This window comes from Equus caballus, chromosome 9 (genome assembly GCF_041296265.1).
Source record: "Equus caballus isolate H_3958 breed thoroughbred chromosome 9, TB-T2T, whole genome shotgun sequence".
Lineage (NCBI taxonomy): Eukaryota > Metazoa > Chordata > Mammalia > Perissodactyla > Equidae > Equus > Equus caballus.
Genome location: NC_091692.1, coordinates 2,260,461 through 2,282,072, shown reverse-complemented (window position 1 = coordinate 2,282,072; position 21,612 = coordinate 2,260,461). Strand labels below are relative to the sequence as shown.

Below are 21,612 nucleotides of genomic sequence, written 5' to 3'. Positions count from 1 at the left end.
ATCTGCACGGATCCTTTGTGATTCTAGGTTTAGCAAAGTGTTGTGTGTGGCAGAGTCTCATATCTAATTTCCACGGTCATTTCCAACTTTATTTCTGCTGTCTATAGAGGAAATTAAGACAAGTGACTTTTTTTTTGGTCCTTGATTCAAAATTCTGATCTCTATCTGTGCAGCACCATTTTCAGAAGAAAGATACAGTAAATAAATGCTGTGGAAAACTTGCAAACCCTCCCAGTTCCCAGTATTGTGGCTTTTAGCACCTCAAAGTGTTGTCTGTTACTTATCTGTTTTCCGTTAAGGCCTTGGGGAATTCATATTTTCATTCTCCAGCCCTGACGCAGTACCTGGCAACTGCAAGTATTTAATAAATGTTAGTTGAATGAATGAATGAATAATTTGCTGGTGTACACCAAAGCTAGCATAGATAGCCAAATGTAGAGACCTTCAAGTTGGATACTCCACTTACATAGTTTTCTTACCAAAATGTAACCCAGTTTCAAAGGCTAAAACTACCTACTCTAAATCAAGGAAACCATTAAACGTCTTTTGAACAAACAAAGCAATTAGTTCCCGTTCTATGTTTGTAGCTTATGGTAATGCATTTTAAATAGAGCCCATTGAGTGTGTTTTTATTGGTTATTTTTCTTGGTTTTAACACTCCATTGTGTGCAAAGGCCTCTTATAAAATTGAAAATAAAAGTCTCCCCTTACTGATTTTGTCATTTTCCATTTGTCAAACATCGATTTTCTCCCCCCCTTGTGCATCTAATGGAGGTTGAAATTAGCACTCTTTTTTTGGTGTTGTTTACTCCTTATTTGTACACCGTCATCATCATTCATCAAGCTGCCAGTGAGCTCTGGGGACAGTGCTGGTGGGTTAACCAACACTCTGAAGTCCGCACAAAGGCTATTTTGAGTAGATTTTTGCTACAGCTTTAGTTCTTGCCTTTAGAGTTTATTTCTTGGAACGATTTCAAATAAAGGAGGTATTCCCCAGCAAACAATATTTTTTTTAGAAGAAAAATAACCAAAATGACTTCTTTCAGCTTTTTGATAATTTAAAATTATCTGGAGATTCAAAAGAAAATAAATATTGAGGAGATTAAGAAATCTACTTCTCTTCTACAAAAACATATATAACCCAAGGTGCCACACACTGGGTCACTCTGCTCTTCCTACTGCGACATTGGGGGATCTGTTCTGTGCAGCCCTTGCTGGGACTGTGGAAAGATGTTTCAGTGGACATCAGTTGGGAAGGAAGCATCCTGCTAGGCAGCTAGGGAAAGGACCAAGGAGGAGAAGCTCTTAGATTTAGGTGTGTGCTTGTGAAAACACATTCTTTTGTTTATGTCTTAGATTAATCAGATTGGCTATGAAATTCCCTCAATACTGAGAATAAATCCAGGAGAAGATACTTTCTCCTGAGGGTAAGGATGCTAGTTGGTCACTGCATTTGACGGTGAGACGTGGGATGTGGTGAATCTAGAAAGTGAAGAGCAAAAGGAAGATAGGCCAGCAGATACTGTATTAATTGAAAAACAAAACAAAACGACTACTGTGTGTCTCTGTGCTTGATTTGCACCTGTCTGCATGGCATGCCTTCCACGCCCATGGTTTGCTCTCTCGATGGAGACCTTGATGGCTCGTTGTTCTCTCATTGCCTTATAGCACATTCCAACAGTACATTTTGCAATAGTGGAAATATTCTTTGCTATCCAATATGGTAGCCGTTAGCCACTTATGGATACTGGGCACTGGAAATAGGGATAGTGTGGCTGAGAAACTTGAATTTTTAATGTTATTTAATCTTAATTAATTAAAACAAATTTGAATAGACACATGTGGCTTGTGGCCACTACATCAGAGTCTACACTAATTAAAAAGGTCATGAATGCTTTTCTTCCCTTTTTAAGTGGATTTTCCCAAAGGGTCCAGGTCTAAAACCTTGGACTTGATTTCCGTGCTGTGTGCAAGCACTGTGCTAAGTGCTGATTATACAACGATAGACAGGACTCAGTCTGTGTCCTACCACACTCACAGCCTGGTGCTTTCTCACAACACCACCTTGTCTCCCAAGGAGGCAGGGCCGACTCTGATGAAGGAAATAATACCGCCTCAAGTAAAGAAATACTGAGGGGAACCACAGATGATCACGTGCTGGAGAACTGTGGCCTCGCAGACTGCGGGAGGCTTGATTACGAGAGGAAGGTGTATTAAACTATTTCTTCTTTTTGCATTGATAAGTTATATATTTTTTAAACATTGTTTAGTTAAAATATGTATGTGCACGGTTTTGACCTTTCAGACCTGGCATTATCTTTGTATCCTCAGGTAATATCGAATTCTGAAAAACTCGCCAACTGAGCCAACACGGTGTGGTCGTAATGAGCGTGGGTTTTGGAGTCAAGCCCTGGGTTTGAATCCTGACTCCACTACTTTTCACCTACCTTCTCCAGACCTCAGTTTCTGTATCTGTAAATGGGGCTAATAATATCTTCCTCATAAGGTGATTGACGGGACTGAGTGAGGCATTGTAAATAAATCAACCAGAATAATAATGAGAGCTCACGGTTGATATGCACTCAGAGGCACCAGGCGCAGTTCCAGGCAGTGTACATGCATCAGTTCATTCGGTCTCCTATTAACAGCATGAAGTGCTATTGTTATTCCCATTTTCAAGACGAGGAAACTAAGGCACAGGGCGATGCATGGTCCCCAGCACATAGGGAGCGCTTGATGGTTGTCTTGTTGTTATTGTTATAATAATAATAATTATGATTATTATCATACTGGTGGTTTCCAGTGGTTAAAGACCCATCCAGTCAGACATGAAATAAAACAAAGCTAATTTGTTTTTTGTGGGCAGACCTGATATTCATTCGTTAGTTTCTGCTTTCCCCTTATGACTCACTATGATGTCTCCTCCTCTTATAAACTGGAGTCTGGGCTGGATTAACAGCATATCGCAAAAGTAGATGAGATCACACACGACGTCCGTGATGAGCCAGTAGTGTGTGTTGTCTGGGGTCTGATACGGGAAGACGAGGCGCAGTGGGATGAGCCAGCAGTTCCAGTTATAGGCCACGGTGACGAGCAGGAGCCACAGGAGATAGAGATGATCTAGAAAAACAGCAACTGGGGTGACCCACACGGCAGCAACAGGCATTGAAATAACCCTCTCGCTCAGTTTAGGAAAGCTCAGTTTAGGCAGCTCTGGAGCCAGGAGCTCTCCTCTAGGTGCCTCCATGGACACTCAGACAGACCATCCTGCTCCAGAGCAAGAGGCCCTGGGTGCTGGGCGCTAAGGTGGTCCTGTCAGCTTTGGAGAGTGTCTCTCCTATCTCATAGAGAAGGGGCCACTCTGAGCCTGCACCCGAGTGAAAATACTGCATGGATGGCAAGGGGAACCCAGAGAAGCTGGGCTCCCCGCCCAGGGTGGCCACAGCAGGCTCTGCTTGTGGGCAGCCCAGCCGCAGGGTCACGGGCATGTGGTGAACGGCCTCACTTGCCCCAAGATGTGTGGGTGAGGGGAGGGCAGAGAACCAGACCCCGAAGGCTGTCCCAGGCCCTTTGCCCCAGGGAGGCGGTAGGAGGGGATGTGTCCAGTTAGAATAATTGACAGTGTGAGCCCTGGAAGAAGATGAACACTTACGATGGTTTTTGAGCCGGGGGTCAGTGTAAATATTGCTGACTGCTCTGGGGCTTTCTTTTCAAAGGTATAATTAGGGGCAGGACAGACCCTGACTGTGTTTTAAAAACAGGCAAGAATATTTTATCGGTTGTCCTCATCAGAGAGGGACAAAGGAGCCATTGCATATTTAATATAGTCTAAATTCTGCTTTCTGGGTAGATTCAGAATGTGGGCCAGGGAACATGGAAGCCCTCTGCGACACTGGTTACAGAGGTTCTTGGTAACAGCCGGCCCTCCCCCAGGACAGTCCCCCTTTGACGGTACCCGTGTACGAATCTATGCTTCTCGGGAGTCTCATCCGCTTTAAGTACTCTGTCAGAGGCATCTTCCGCAGTTTCCAACACAACACGTGATAGTAATGTTCTTCTTTGGGCTGAGCATTGCTTTCTTGGGTTGAGGATACAGCTGTGGGTTTTGCTTTAGAGGAAGAAAGGAGATGAAAACGTTTTTAAGAGGTTAAATTAACTTAAATTGGCTTAATGAGAAAAAGCTTGGATTTCTTGAGGTCAGAACATTCCAGAATCTTCCCCTTTCCATACAGGCAGATGAGACATTTCGTGACACTTAAAATAGTGACATGGTGACAATATCCATCTAATGAACTGGAATTTGGAAATATATACGTTTAAGCTCACTAATTAAGTGTCCCACAGGTGTTACAAATAGGATATTTTAAATATAAACCTGATTCTCACATATTTTGGAGCATAAAGAAAGTGTGTGTGCTTTGGCTTTGCATTGAGCAGGAGCGTTGCAAATGTGTATAGTTCTATGGGATTCAGTTTCAGGCTTCTTTAACCTCACATACATCCTTCAAGTTACGAGCAAATAAAGCTCAAAGTATTCTTTTCAACATACAGTCATCAAACTATAAGGACTATGTTTTATTTTAGCCTCTTCTCTTTAAAAGAAACTATTATGCAATACATAGTTTATTTTGAAAATCCAACTTCCCTTCTACAGAATTATAAGGAAACCCTCAACTCCATCCCACGTAATTAACAATTTTATTTTTATTTATCTGTTATTAAACAACCAAACTTTCTTCTATTTCTTTGTCCGTGCATACACAAACATTTTACATATATGCAATCCTAGTGTACGTCTCTTTGGTGCTCTGCTTCATCGTATTTATTAATTTTTCACAGACGTATTTCTGTAATGACCAGCGAGGTTGGCAGCCATCCTTCCCCTTGTGTGACTGTTGATGCCCTTTGCTCTGTTGTGTACTCAGTGTCCTGCGTTGTTATCATAGGCAGTTTGTATACTGTGGGTGTTCTTAGTTAAGATTTACAATAAATCCTGCTATGGCAGATGTGGTTGTTGGTCTGCGCATATGCCATGGCCCCGGCTGTCACGTGCAGAGGGCTCCCTGCAGCTCTTGGCTGGAGGGTTTCTCCCTGCTGGCTTGCTTGAAGCGCTGGAGAGTTACAACATGCCCCAGCAGCAACCCTCAACCAACGAAGGACAGGAGCTGGGGAATCAATCCACCATCTTCTCTCGGGATAATTCTTAATCTCCGAGTGAGTGTCATCCGCATAGATTTCCAGCTGGATCAAGCACCGGTGGCCCACAGTAGTAACCCGGTCATTAACACACCTTTATGGTCTTAACTCCCTTCTCTGTCTTTCTTGCCCGCTTTTACCTTCCTGAGTCCCCCTCAACATCCACTGTTTATACCCAAATCGTTGTCTCTGGGTCTGCTTCTGGGGGAACCCAAACTAAGACATTTGCAAAACAGAGTTCCCTCACAACTTCCTTCTTCCCAGTTCTTTGAGGTGACAGTGCTTACCAGTTTTGGGGCTGGCTTCAGGTGAGGATAAATCATCTTCCACCAACTTCCTTTTGTACAGGGCCGTTCTTTGACGCATCCTCTTTACCAGGTTGTGTAGCTGGGCGTCAGAATACTCGTTTATAATGGGGGCTTCAGGTGGTTTGCTCTTTGGACTAAATGAGGGGAAAAGTGGCAATGGAGATAAAGTCATACAGGAGGAGATACATACAGGGAAGGGATCAAGTCTTCACCTTCCTTATATACTCAGAATTATTAACTGCTCTTTTCTGCAATTGAATAGGACAATTCAAGCATTGGGTTTGATGGAAATAGTGCTGGTACAAACCAGATTTGCCACAGAAAGCCTAGAATGCACAAATAGCAAATGGCCATTCTTGACCATAGTGGATCTTGGTGACTGTGACTCTGCCACTAAATTTTGTCATTTTTAGAAAAAAAGCTATAGCTGGCGTGGTAGGCAGAGTTATAAGATGGCCCCTTGGTGGACACGTCCTGCATGATCCTGGGAAAAATGAATATGGTGGATTTTACTCCCATAATTAGTTCTTGTTAGATGGCTCCTTGACTTTAAGAGATTATACAGATGGGCCTGATGTCATCAAATGAGACCTTAAAAAGCAGAGAGTTTCTCCAGCTGCTGACAGAGCAGAAAATGAAGCATGAGGGGGATTTTACTTGTGAGAAATTCTCCACTTTTGGCTTTGAAGAAGAAAGGGGCCCGCTGATAAGAATTGCATGAGGCCTCTAGGAGCTGAGGGTGATCCTTGGCTAGCTGATAACAAGGAAACAAGGACCACAGTCCCACAGCCACAAGGAACTGAATTCTGCCAGTAACTGGAATGAGCTTGAAGCAGATTATTCTCTGGTGCTTCCAGGTAAAGGGCCCCGCCAGGCCTGGCTGGCACCTTGATTTCAGTTGTGCGAGACCTTCAGCAAAGAACCCAGGAACGCCCACCCAGACTTGGATCTGCAGAGCTGTGAGCTGACAAATGGGTGTTGTTTTAAGTAACTAAGTTTGTGATCATTTGTTACGCAGCAATAGAAAACTAATATAGTTAGCGTGCTTTAATTAACTTCCTTTCTAAGAAAACATACAGACTAGGACGGGTATAAGGTATAAACTAGTATACTTCATAACAATCTGAGTTTCCGCACAGGTTTTCCTCAGAGCTCTAACTCCCTCTACCTTCCTCCTGAGGTCTGACACTGGGTCTACACAGCCCCGCATGGGTTCTATCCATTCTCACCTCCTCATATCCATATCTGTTCTTTCTATCTCACTTCCAAACCAGACCACAGAGTTCGCATTAGAACTGGGTAACTCGTGGGTTCCATTTGAAGAGAACTCTAGTATGAGCCTCTCTCCACTAATCTCTACTCCCCATCAGGCCCACAAATATATCGTATCTGTAATTGTTTACAGATTCCCAGACCTTTCATGTCTTTTTCTCTCCTCTTCTAATTATCATTCTATAATTTATACTTCTTTCAAAAGTCAAAAGTCTTGCCTCAGCATCGAGATTCTTCAAGTGTATCCCACTAACTACGACCTTTGTAAGCCTTCTCAAGGTGGTGAAGACTGAGCAGCGGTGAAAGAAAATCTGACACGTCTTAAACAATACAGAAATAGGGGAACATTAGGTCCACAAAACCAGAAAAACTTTTCTTTCTGATTGAGAAGTGTTGTCATGTATATCATTTCAGTCATTTCTTCTTAAAGTCTTAGTGAGCCTAGAAGTTTATCCATCTGTCAAGTGATTATTGAGATTCTACTTTATGTACTGGAAACATATATAGAGTTAGAGAGTTAGATAGACACTAGCCCTACGGATGTTCATACTTCAAAGTGGGGGCAAGGATGTAAAGAAGTAGCTAATAACAAAGATATGCATGAAGTGCTCTGCTCACATCGAACTTGGCCTGTGCTATCAAGGAGGGGCTGTACAGAGAAAGCTTCTTCAGTCTGAAGGAATCAGAAGGCTTTTGACAGAGAAATGAAACAAGGGCCTTCTGGGACTTGAGAACAGTGTGTTCAAAGACGTGAAAACACATGACATGTTCAGCAAGTGTTTTGGTGTGACTGGAACAGAGTGTGTATATGGAGGGGGCCAGGTGGCAGGCAGAGTAGGAGTGGAGGTGGTCATGTCTGGAAAGGAGAGTGGAGTTGGGTTATGATGGGTCCTATATGACCCGCTTAGGAGTTTGGACATTAACCTGTAGGCTAACGGGAGCCAATGCAGAGTATTCAGCAAATGAAGGGTGTGAGAAGGTGGAAGTTCTGGAGAAGCAGCAGCAGTGGTTGAGTTGAAGAGGAGCAGTGTCAATGCATGGAGGCAAGGAAGGAAGTTAATAGATTGGGTTAGAGCTGGTGGGGGAAAAAGAGAAGGGCTAAAGAAATATTTTAGAGGCAGAAATCAAAGGATTTGAACTTTCTGGATCTTTTGGATAAATCCAAATAAGGAATCAAGAATAACTCCTAAGTTTCTATTAAAATAGACTAGATTCATGAAGACACTAATATAAATAGGAATTCAGAAAGGAGATATTTGTACGTAGTGGGTGCATGGAAAAAATGAATATTTTGTGTGTGTGTATATGTTCGACTCAAGGTTGTGTAAGACCTTGTGTGGTGGGACCTTCTTGTGATGCCCAGGGGACATTCAGAAATACAGCTCTGGCCGGGTCTTGGGGGTCCTCAGTGGATATGGGGTGTTTGAAGCAACATGAGTGGATGACATCCTCACAGACTGAAGTTTTCAAGGTCAGAAACTGTATGTTTCCTTTATACTCCACAATAAAAGTTAATAAATGTTTATTGAATAAATAAACCCACTACTTCTAACCTTTTGTTTGACCTTATTTGACGTGCCTCAATGCAATAAAAAAATGTAAGCAAAGTGAAGCTGAGGGTTGGCGGGTCACTAACTGTGCAGTCAGGTATCCAAACTGTCAAAATGTCTAATTCACACCCGAAGACCTAAGGAGAATGTTTTTTCTTTTCCTGAATTATCTATAAGCCCTAATTGACCACATAATTGCCACTTAACCACACCAGTTTGTACTGTGCAAACCTACCTAACAGTTAAAATGCTGAAAATTGTGTTAGAAAGCATGCCAGCATTTCAAATACATAGCTATATTTTAACTATTATACGCTTTTCTTTTTGTATTAACTGGGGATTAATATGTCAATCTACTTCATGTTTTCTTTTTTCCAGCTTCTTTTCTGGAGTAATCTTGGCTCATCTTCTCCCCCACCTACCTATATACAGAAGATATGAATATATTTTTCTTTAGATAATTTTGTGACTGAAGGGAAAAAGGCAAATACAGATGAAGAAACATATATCTCATGAGATAAACGAAAAATCAAATGGGGGTAGAAGGGAGAACCCATGGTTATGCCTTATATAACTATGCTTCCTTTGAGCTATATTTGATATTTGATTTTTCTTGTTCATATTACTAATTGTATATTTTTAAAAGAATTATTCCTCATGGTTCCTTGAGTAAAGAATTGGTAAAGAGTAAACATATTTTACAAATTTTCATAAACAAACATAGAAGGAAAGTCTTTTTGGATAGTGATTTCTTATTGAGATGGGTGAGGCTTTTAAAATTTGTTTATATACCTATGGAAGAAAAAATAATTAGTTACTGATAGAATGAAATTTATTCCTTTTTTTTGGTAGGATACAGAGAAAACTTTTAAAGAAGAAGTTAATGAAAAGAATATATAGTAGCATTCCTTTTTTATTTAAATTCAATTAGAGATATGGGCAAAAAGAATCACATAATTGACAACTTTCCCTTGTTTGGGATTGCAGAAGTCTTTGCACTCCAGGGCAATGTGTCATAGTAACTTCAAGATGGGTTATAAGTAGGCCTTACCTTCGTGAAGTGGGAGAAAAGCCATCATGAAAGGGATGATAGGAAAGAAAAACTTGTAGTCTTCAGGTGTACTCAGGAATATCAGTTTTAAGAAAGTACATACGTAAGATGTAAATCTTGAAATTGATTTTTTTAAAACTGTGTTTATTAAGAACTTGGAAAATTTTCATGTACACTCAGGGATGCATGTTCTCTTGTTTAAGATTTTTGCTTTAATACAGCACAAAGGGATAACTAATTGTGATGGGATAAGATGGTTGGGTGGCGCTCAGGGATGTGTTCACAGAGGAGGTGATATTTGAGTAGAACATTGGAGGGTGAATGGCACTTTGACTGATAATTATTAAGGCAAAGGAAACAGCCTAAGGAAAGGAGTGTTGGTTGCTGCCTTGAGAAGTACAATAAAAGTTCAAACGTTTTAACAGAGGTTCCCAGATCACCTATAACTTGACTTGAAAGTTCAGTTGAGATCAGCAGGGAACAATAGCAGAATTCTAAGCAGAAGAGGACCATTATTGGCTAGGCTTTAGAAAAATGAATGAAACAAGATGATGAGTTGCGGTGAGGAGGAAGTATGACTTGACAAGTCGAGTTAAAATATGTGTGTTGCTGTAAATTCCAAGTTTGGCCAGTGTACTGCATTGAATAGTGCTCAGCCAGAATTCATGACCACCCGGAACCTCAGAATGTGACCTTATTTAGAAACAGAGTCTTTACAGATGTAACTATTTAAGTTAAGATGAGATCATACTGGAGTAGGGTGGGCCCTGAATCTCATGACTGGTGTCTTTATAAGAAGGCCAAATGAAGACATGGAGCAGACACACGGGGAGAATGCCGTGTGATAACAGAAGCAGAGATTGGAGTGCAAGCCAAGATACAACAAGCATCACTGAGGGAGAATCTGATTTGTACCTCTCTCCTAGCTTCTCTTGGTTGCCAGTGATGCTTGTACTTTGGCAACCAACAGAAGCTAGGATAGAGGTATGGATCAGATTCTCCCTCAGGCTTTCACAAGGACCAATCCTGCCAACACCTTGATTTCAGGCTTCCAGCCTCCCGAACTGTGGGAAGGTAAATTTCTGTTATTTTAAGCCACTAAGTTTGTGGTAATTCATTATGGCAGCCCTCAGAAACTGCTAGAGTTAGCAAAGTGGATAACTGTGATACCATATGGGCGAATCAGATGGAGGCATAAGTTGTGAGAGAAATATGAATACATTCAATTTAGTGTATGCTAAACTTGAGGTGTGAATGAAGAGTCAAGGTCTTTGAGAACATATTCCATACAGCAGGCAGTTGAGAATTTGGATTGGAAATTGGTGGGGAGGACTGAGCTGGAGATGCTGAACAAGGAATCGTTCATCCAGAGGAAATGATAAGGATTGTCCAGTGGACTGGATTTCTGATAAGAGCCTGCATAGAACCAGAAGAGACTGGGAGGTCAAAACCTCGGAATTTGCTGACATTTAAGGAGTAGCATAAGAAAAGGAACTGAGAGTGACAATTAGAGAGGTAGATCCGAGAGAGAAAAGTGTCACAAAAATCAGGGAAGCTGAGAGTTTGGGAAAGGAGGTCAGTGGCGTCTCAGGCTGCGTACAAAGTGAGTACGATGGAGACTGCAGGAGAATTTCAATTTCAGCGAGGAAGATTTCACTGGTAAACTTTAAGAAAATTGGTTGGGGAACTGTGCAATGTCATCAAATTTTGCCATTTTCTTCCCATTTGTCTTAACAAGTATTTTGTTAAAAAGTACGCAGAATCTGTCTTTGTTCTCTAAATAGTATTTTGGATTTCCATTCACTGTTTTCCAAATTCAACTAAAAATGATATTTTTTCCTCTAATAAAATCTTCTTGAACAAACTTTGACTTTTGCAAACTTTGCTAGATTCCCCTTAATGCTTAATTAACTCATTTTTTCAATGATTTAACTCACTTAAAAAATTCCAGTTGGTCAAAGTCCTTTATAACCTACTATTTCTATCTTGTTGATTAACAGACAGGAGTTAGGCAAAGAAAATTATATTCCAGTTTAGGAAGTTTGAGGGGAGAGAGAAGAAGATCTTTTTTTTGTTGTTGTGTTTTCACAAAAATTAATGATAAATTCAGACAGTGATCCTTAAAAGTTACATCTGAAGGAAAGCAACCTACTTTGAATAAGTCAACATTTTTGTAGCAGTAAATTTCTGAGTGAAAAAATACTTGAAATTAGCACAAAATTCTGATTTTTACCAATGTTTCTGGTACTTTACCATAAAACCTACAGAATAGACAAAACAGACAATAATTTTAAAAAAGATTAATCTCTTTATAGAGAGAAGGGATGATATTTATTTTATGTTGTCTGGAATAGGTTATTGTGAATGAGAACAAATTAAAGACTTGGAGATAAAAATTTTAATCATCCAGAAAACAAAAATAAAACAACAACAGCAACAATAAAAATACACAAAAAATGAGATTAGCTAAATTGCAGAATAGACACAACTGAAGAGAGAATTAATGAGTTGAAGAATTCTTCCAGAATGCAGCACAGAAGCACCACAGATATAAATGCATGCAACAGGAAGTAAGAGAAGATCGAAGGTAAGAGAAGTAAGAAAGGCATGAAGGATGGATCTAGAAATTCTAACATGAGTGAGAGAAGATCCCAGAGGAGAGAACAGAAGAATGAGAGGAGACCAACTAGTCAAAGAAACCATAGAGAAACATTTTTCAGAGCAGAAGAAACGCACAGGTTTTCAGATTCAAAATGGTCACCAAATGTGAGTGAGATAAATAAGAGAAAACTAAACCAAGCAGGCTGTCATAAATCTCAGGACACTAAAATTAAAGAGAAAAATCCTAAATACTTCCAGAGGAGAAAAAAAGTCCTATAAATAAAAAAGCATTAGATCCGCATCAGCTTTCTGATTTCAACATTGGATACTAGAAGCTAATAAAGAAATATCTTAAAATTTCTGAGGGAAAATGGATTTTCCTTGAACTCCACGCTGCCAAACCTTATATAAGATCAACTCTTTGCTTTGCTCTGGGAGACTTCACTTTCCACGCGCAGCTCTCCCTCACTTACCAAGCAGCAAATTCAATTTCTGTGTCAGGTATTGAGTGCTGGCCTCGTCCTTTGACACTAGGATTATAATTTAAAGGGTGAGAAGGTTTAAAAAGGGAAAGCAGTTGGATTTGGGATTTTTGCTGGTGGAGAGTGTAGAGCTCTGGTAAAACCTATATTGAGAAATTCAGTTTAGGCCTTGAGGCTGAAGTAGATTCTCCCACCTTCTTCTGAACCTAAATTTTGGAACCACACATTGAAGAGAAATATACTATTTCCGCTGGTCAGACTGTGGGTCTACTTACACACCTACCCACCTTGAGTGGAAATCTTCGCTAAGTAGTAATCCATGCCCAGACATATTTACTGCATGGGAGAGGAAAAACCTAGAGAAAGTGTGAGGCCTGGTTTCCTTCCTTTAAGCTGCAGTAATCCCAACACTGCTAAAACATGGTGGATGAATATTTTGGGTTCTGACTAGATTAGCAACTTTTCTCACTGTGAGTAAATTGAGAATGAGACAGTGGATAGCAAGAGGCAGATGTGACAAAGGGAGTGTAGGACTATTTCAAATTCCTCCAAACAAATGTCAATCACCCTGAGCCAGATCTGTCATTGCCTGGGCACAGCAGGTGTGGCTGTGGCCTGGAGATGGAAGCAGAAGCTCATGATGCAGAGACTGGCTTCTTTCATTGGGATGCCAGTGGAGATGGATGTGGGGAGCTCCTGGCAGGAAGGGGTTCCGTTTCGAGCAAGAATCACGTGGAGAAAGAGGGAAACTAAGACTGTCTGAGTCAATGAAGCAAAACCACAGGAGAGCCTCAGAGAAACTTCAAACTGCACAGGAAGCAATCAGACTGGGGAAGGGAGGAGAAGTCAGGCTGCTGGTCGGCAGACACGGGGAGTTAGGTCATGATTCTGCACAGTGGGGCAGAGGGCCGTAGAACAGAAGGCTGAACTCTGGCCTGTGTGTGGTTGTGGTCAGCATTTCAAGCCCTGGAGCGCCACACTCTCCATCTCTGCCCAACTAGAAATCAGACGTTCAGCGTCTGGCTGGGAAAACTTCCAGGTATAGTCTTCCTGGAGTGAGTGAGTAGGAAAAGATTAGTAGGGATGCATTTCCTTGATTAGAAAATATTTGCCGAACTTCTTTTCTCTGAAAGCATAGAGAGAGACATCATGTATATTCCAGGTAAAGAATTAACAGTACCTAATAGAGAAATCATGGAAATGGAAAATGAACATTCAGTTTGATGTTGACATAAAGGAGGGGCGGTGCATATGTTTAAGGACTACTCTGGGTGCTAAATTCATGGCTTCTTCTTTTCCTTCCATCTTCTAAATGTCCAGAAGAGACATCGAGTTGACCTGAAGCACCAAAGAGCCAAAGGAAACATGCTACAGAAGGTGGCTGGGCATGTGGATAAAGTTTGTGGCCTTTAAAGCACTGTATGAAAGGATGAAGTGTCCATCAGAAGATTGATAATGAGCAAGATGAAATTCAACAAGTCGCTGAAAACTGCTGAGACTTGGTGAGAGAACCGTGCTGCTAGTCTGCCGCTGTACGGAAATGTTCCTTAAGCCGCAAGGACTGCAATAACTTCCCTTCTCTGTTAGTAATTACATTTTCACGAATAAATTTGCACTGACTGGGGCACTGCCACAGTCTGGATTGCCATCAGTTATCTACTGCTGGGGGCAGACCTTTATGTCTGAGGACAGGACATTCATGCCACCATTAAAAAGACGCCAACCGATTTTTGACAAAGGGGCAAAAGCAGTTCAAAGGAGCAAGAAGAGCCCTTTCAACAAATGATGTTGGTGCAATTGGACACCTATCGTGAAAAAGTGACCTTCAACCTAAACCTCACGACCTAAACCTTTATAAAAAACTAACTTAAAATGAACCATAGACTTCAGTGTAAAGCATAAAACCACAAAACTTTTAGAAAAAAATAGGAGAAAAAACTCTGGTCCTTGGGCTAGGCAAAGAATTCTTAACTTTGACACCAAAAGCACAGTCCGTGAAAGAGAACAGTGATAAATTGCACCCGATAAAAATTAAAAACTTTTGATCTGTGAAGGATTCTTTAAGGATGAAAAGACAAGCTATGGAATGGGAAAAATATTTACAAACTACACATCCAACAGAGGCCTAATGTCTAGAACATAAAAAGAACTCTTAAAACTTAGTAAAAAAAAAAAATCAAAACAATCCAGTGGTAAAGTTAGCAAAAGCTATGAGCAGACATTTCATGGAAGAGAATATACGGATGGAAAATAAGCACATGAGGAGAAGTACAGTATCAGTGGCCATTAGGAAATGCAAATTAAAACCACAATGAGACATCACTGCACACCTATCAGAATGGCTAAAATCAAAAATAGTGACAACACCAAATGCTAGCAAGGATGTGGAGAAACTGGATCATTCATACATTGCTGGTTGAAATGTAAAATGGTACAGCCACTCTGGAAAACAGTTTGGCAGTTTTTTATAAAAATAAACATGAGATTATCATATGACCCAACAATTGCCCTTGAGCATTAATCCCAGAGAAAGAAAAACTTGTGTTCACACAAAAACCTGTATGCAGACGTTCAGAGCAGCTTTATTTGTCATAACCTCAATGTGAAAACAACTTAGATGTCCTTCTCTGACTGAATGCATAAGCTATGGTACAGTCATATAGTATGAACACTACTCAGAAGAGAAAATGAGTGAGTTATGGATGCATACAACAACTGGCATGAATCTCTAGGGAATTATACTGATTACAAGCCAATCTCCAACGGTTAATGCTGTAAGATTCCATTTATATAACGTTCTCCATTTATATAGAGGTGGAGAACAGATTCGCGATTATCAGGGGGCAGGGAGGGAGCAGGGTATGGGGTAGGGAGAGATGCCTGTGGTTATAAAAGGGCGACAGGAGAGACCCTTGATGGCACTGCTTTGTGTCTTGATTATGCTGATGGAGACATGAACTTACACATGTGATAAAATTAATAAAACTCAATACACACACACAGACACACGCAGACAAATGAGTACGAGTAAAATGGGGGAAATCTGAGTAAGATTGGTGGGTTATCACCAATGCCCTGGTTGTGATAGGGTGCTGTAGTTTTGCAAAATGTTACCATTGGGTAAAGCGTATATGGGAGCTTTATATATTATTTCCTACCATTGTATGTAAATCTATGATGATCCCAAATAAAAAATTAAAAACAATAAAAAATTATTTAATAAACTAAAAAAAAGTTTCATTAAGAAAAACCACCTTATACTGATGGCAGGCTACCTGCTTAACTATGTCCAGCATACTTAGGCAGAAACATGGAGTTTCACCACCTTGCTACTCAAAGCGTGGTCTGCAGCCCACAGCACGAGAGAAATCTTACCTGCTTAAATCTGTAAAAATGTTGGCAGGAGCTGGCTGTGTCAATATCACACATGATTCTCACAAAACTCAATGAGATGGGCTCGGTTTACCCCTTTTCAGATGAACTAATCAAGGCCCAGACTATCTGATTGAAAAGTCACGTATGAAAATAGGTGATAGGTTATAAACAAAGGATGACAGAACCGTCGAAGAGACAAATGGAAATAATTAGAACTCAATATTTGTTGATCTTAAGAGGTGATGACTATTTTAATTTTAAGAGGCCAAACTGGTCTTACAGTGAATTTCTTCTCTTAAAAAGTGGAGAACATTCAGAGTAAATGGAACACAGCTGAATGAGAGTCTGGTCACTTGGGTCCTATTTTAGCAATATGTGTTGCAAGGTGAATTTGTTAAAATTGAATAACACTAACTTAAGTTTAGTTTGCTCATGTGTAAGGTAAAGCTAATATTTTACAGAGGGGAATAATATGATAAACTATGGGAAAACACTTGAATCTTCAAGAGAAAAATGTGGAAAACCAAGAACACCATATGGTGCTATAACATAAATTTCCAAGGCTTTTCAGAGAGGCAAGCCACTCTCTTGATGAACGTTGTCATCAAATTTTACAGTCGAAATTACTTACCATGTCTTGTGCAAATAATTTGTATAGTCTGTCGCATACTGTATTACAGTGAATATTCAATTCAAATAACCTAGTTTCTGAAGGCATAACAGCACACAGCACTAAAACTTACTCATAAATCATGAGCACGGTTGAGGGAGCTCGCCATTTGATCTATTTGCACTCAGTCCAAGCTTGGATGCGCATCACAGATTTTTATGCAAATCAGGGACATCAATAGTCATATAAATTTGCATTTGCAACTTGATTCCTCTTAGTGAATGTGACAGAACCATCCTATTGGCTGCAAGCAAACTGCAAAAGTAATGTAAAAGAGATTACAGCTTTAAAATATTGCCGACACCCTATGGCTCTCTTCTTTTTAATTTGATATTTGAGAAGAAGAAGTAATTGTCAGCAGAATTAGGTCTGTATCCTTTTGCAGACAGAAATTTATGTTTAGCTTTCTAGCAATAACCTGGACTCAAGGTGTCCTGCAATTGATAAGTGGCTTGGATTATTATGGTTCCTGCCTTGCTACCTGGAATACTAGGTGCTTAAACTTTTTACTCAGGTGATAAGCTATTTGTCATCAAGGTTCTAAGTAAAGTAGGGTGACATTGGAAGCAAAAGGGTATCCCACTATAGCTGGAGCTGGGCATATTGCTGTTATACTCATAAACAGTAGATATTCTTATTTGCTGATGCACAAGAAAAATTCAAGTTTTGTGGGACTGGAGACATATCATTTAGAGGGCTCTTGTAAAGAGAAAAAATAGAAAATTATGAATTCTAATTTCGACACAGAGTTTCCAGTGAAGGACTCTGAAACATAAGGTTTATCACCGTCACAGTAAATTCACCTCTGCAGGTGTTAAAGATGTTTTCAAAACAGCCAGTGTTTTAAAATCCACCATCCAGAGACACCACTTTACACCCAATAGGATGGTTATTATTAAAAAAATGGAAAATAAGTATTGGCCAGGTTGTGGAGAAATTGGAACTGTTGCACCTCACACATTATTGGGAATATAAGATGGTTCAGCCACTGTGGAAAACACTGTGGTAGTTTTTCAAAAATTTAACCACAAAATTATTATATAAACTCACAATTTCACCGTTAGGTATATACCCCAAATAATGGAAAACAGGTACTTAAACAAGTAGACAAACAAGGCATGTGTATTGCCCTATTCACAATACCCAAAAGATGGAAGCAGCTCAAATGTCATCAGTGGATGAATGGGTAAACAAATTGTAGTCTACACACACAATGGAATATTATTCAGCCATAAAAAGGATGAAGTACTGATCATGCCACAACACGGATGAACCTTGAAGACACTATGCTGAGTGGAAGAACCAGACACCAAAAGTCACATGTTGTATGATTCTATTAGGGTGAAATATCCAGAATAGATAAATGTGAGGAGACCGAACACAGACTGATGGATGATAGGAGCTGGGCGGGGGAGGAAAGAAGAGGGAGAAACTGTTTAATGAATAAAAGACTTTAAAGTGATGGAAATGTTTTGGAACTAGAGAGAAGTACCAGTTGAACAACATTGTGAATGTACTAAACCCTATTGAATTGTTCACTTTAAAATGGTTAAATTTATGTCATATGAATTTCACCTCAATTATTTTTTTAAAAATTCATCATCCGTTCCTTTCCTCAATTAGTAACTAATTGTTACTAATGTTGTAACATTACAATATTACACTACATTACCCTACGGTGTGCTAAGTTCCAAGAAGAAGCGACCACGTGTTTATGGGGTACCTGTTATGAAATAGGAATCTGGATATGCCAAGAGGGTAAGTCACATTACTTGTTCTTAAATAATTTAGTATCAAAATAAAAAAAACTATGAATGTTAACACATTTACAGAGTTGTATGACACAACGAGTGATAAGATAGGAATTGTCAGATCAGGTTTCAAAAAGCAAATGGGCTTGAGGTTATTGTGAAGGGTATGTGGTTTCAGTAACGGAGAAAACTCTGGGCGTAAGAGTGAGCAGAAGCATGGAGGTATGAACCAGTGCGGATCTCACGGGAGCTAAGGAGAGGACCAGTGGAGAAATGTCTTTGGTGGTATTTGGAGGTAAAGCGGTCAGTTGTCATGGAGTCAGATAACAGAACTGGTGGCCCAGCAGGAGGCAGGTGGGAGGGCATGTGGCAGAAATAGGTGAGCAAAAGTACAGAGGTGGGAGCTATCAAATCACATGTCGAATGTGCTCCTGTAGGGGATCTTAATTTAGGGTCCATGGATCACCTAAATGTTCTTGCATTGGTTTCCGAAACTTCATGAAGCCCAGAAATTGCATACAATTAAAAACAGTGCATACGTATTTTTCTGGAGAAAATGTCTGTATATTTTTAGTAGATTTTCAAAGAGTAGTACCTCAACTGTTAGGATTTAGCAAAATTCACGTCATTGCTGAAAAAAAAATAGCTAGCACTAACACTATTCTTCTTTTCACATTTTAGGAACTCTGGTTCCTCACAGAGCCAGATGCTTGACCTTGGGTATGAAATATCAGAGGAAGTGTCTTATTTATGAACCAACTTTTAAAGTAGATTTTATCTAACAAAAAAAAAAGAAGCATGGTATCCTAACCAAGCAGATCAATTCTACCAGAATATGAGTGATTTCAGCTTTGTGGCAGATAACCATGGCAGTCTGTGGCGTGCCTGGGAGGGGAGCACAGTCTTGCTGTCATGGACGCACAGACGCTCTTTCCTTCCCCTAATGTTAGACTGTGAGCGAGCGGCAGTGGTGGAAACACAGGCATTCCTGTGGCCTTGAAAGCGGTGAGACACAAAAGGAGGTAATCTGATAACTACATCTTGACCATTTCTATTAGGTTAAAGGGTATGATAGGGCTCTTTGGGGCCATTCAGTCTCACCTTCCACTCAAAGAAGGAAGTTTCTCTACCTCATTCAGGACGAATGGTCATTCTCTCTTTGAACTTTCTCAGGTGTAGTAATTGCCTGTCATTGCAAGCAGTCCACTCCATATATGGACGGCTCTCATTACTGGGGAGGTTTAAAAAAAATCAATAGACTTTATTATTATATTTTTTAAAACAACTTTATGTTGTTAGAGTAGTTTGAGGTTTACAGAGAAATTGAGCAGAAAGTACAGAGAGCTTCTTCGGTGTATCCACCCCCACCCCACCCTGCAGTTTCCCCTATTAGTCTGCAGTAACATTAGTGTGGGACGTTTGTTACAATTGGTGAGTGAACATTGATTTATTATTATTAACTAACTCCATAGTTTACATTAGGATTTACTCTTTGTTCTCTTTTCTCAGGTCTCCTTTGGCTATTTGGGGTCTATTGCTGTTCCATATAAATTTTAGGATTCTTTCTCCTATTTCTCTGAAAATTGTCATTAGAACTTTCATAGGGATTGCAATGAATCTGTAGATTGCTTTAGGAAGGATGGACGTTTTAAGTGCGTTGATTCTTCCAATCCAAAAGCATGGAATATCTTTCCATTTCTTGGTGTCTTCTTCCCTTTCTTTGAACAATGTTTTATAGTTTTCAGTGTACAGGTCTTTCACCTCTTTGGTTAAATTTATTCCTAGGTATTTTATCCTTTTTTTGCAATTGTAAATGGGATTTTATCCTTAATTTCTCTTTCTGCTACTTCATTGTTGGTGTATAGAAACACAACTGATTTTTGTATGTTGATTTTGTATCCTGTAACTTGACAATATTCATTTATTATTTCTGAAAGTTTTTTAGTGGATTCTTTAGGGTTTTTTTATATATAAAATCATGTCATCTGAAAATAGTAACAGTTTCACTTCTTCCTTTCCAATTTGGGTCCCTTTTATTTCTTTTTCTTGCCTGATTGCTCTGGCTAGGACTTCCAACACTATGTTAAATAAGAGTGGTGACAGTGGGCATCCTTGTCTGATTCCTGTTCTTAGAGGGATAGCTTTCAGTTTTTCCCCATTGAGAATGATATTAGCTGTGGGTTTGTCACATATGCCCTTTATTATGCTGAGGTACTTTCCTTATGCACTCATTTTATTCAGAGTTTTTTTTTTTTATCATAAGTGAGGCTGTATCTTGTCAAATGCTTTCTCTGCATCTATTGAGATGATCATGTGATTTTTATTTTTCATTTTGTTGATGTGGTGTATCATGTTGATTGATTTATGGATGCTGAACCATCCCTGCATCCCTGGAATAAATCCCACTTGATCATGGTGTCTGATCTTTTTCATGTATTGTTGTATTCAGTTTGCTGGTATTTTATTGAGGATTTTTGCATTGATGTTCATCAGTGATATTGGCCTGTAATTTTCTTTTTTTGTGCTGTCCTTGTCCAGTTTTGGTATCAGGATAATGTTGGCTTTGTATAATGAGTTAGGAAGCCTCCCCTCCTCTTCAACTTTTTGGAAAAGTTTGAGAAGGATAGGTCTTCTCTGAATGTCTGGTAGAATTCACCAGGGAAGCTGTCTGGTCCTGGACTTTTATTTTTTGGAAGGTTTTTGATTACTGTTTCGATCTCCTTACTGGTGATTTGTCTATTCAAATTGTGTATTTTTTTCTTGATTCAGTTTTGGAAGGTTGTATGATTCTAAGAGTTTATCCATTTCTTCTAGATTATCCAATTTGTTGGCATATAGTTTTTAATTGTGTTCTCTTATAATCTTTTGTATTTCTGAAGTGTCTGTCGTAATTTCTCCTCTTTCATTTCTAATTTTATTTATTTGATCCTTCTCTCTTTTTCTCCTGGTGAGTCTAGCTAAAGGGTTGTCAATTTTGTTTATCTTTTTAAAGAACTGGCTATTAGTTTCATTGATTTTTTTCTATTTTTAAAATCTCTATTTCGTTTATTTCTGCTCTGATTTTTATTTTCTTCTTTCTGCTGATTTTGGGTTTTTTGTTTGTTCTTTGCTTGTCCTTCTCTTTCCAGTTCCTTTAGGTACACTGTGATAACTCACTTCTTTTTATCACTGAATACTATTCCATCATGTGGATGTACACAGTTTATTTATCCATTCACCTATTGAAAGACATCTTAGTTGCTTCCAAATTTTGGCAATTATAAATAAAGCTGCCATAAATATCTGTGTGTAGGGTTTTGTGTGAACATAAGTTTTCAACTCATTAGGGTAAATACTTAGGAGAATGCTTGCTGCAT

At 39.6% G+C, this 21,612-nt stretch overlaps 1 protein-coding gene across 1 annotated transcript in view; it reads right to left on the bottom strand.

Annotated features, from left to right (window-relative positions):
• Nucleotides 1–21,612, bottom strand: part of CNGB3 (cyclic nucleotide gated channel subunit beta 3) — a 127,624-nt gene that overhangs the window by 66,036 nt on the left and 39,976 nt on the right. Inside the window, exons 4-6 of the mRNA XM_023648355.2 lie at nucleotides 5,484–5,638; nucleotides 3,956–4,108; nucleotides 2,912–3,120 (exon numbers count right to left, since the gene is read on the bottom strand). Coding sequence (XP_023504123.2) covers nucleotides 2,912–3,120; nucleotides 3,956–4,108; nucleotides 5,484–5,638 — 517 coding nt within the window. The remainder of the gene's footprint in view (nucleotides 1–2,911; nucleotides 3,121–3,955; nucleotides 4,109–5,483; nucleotides 5,639–21,612) is intronic.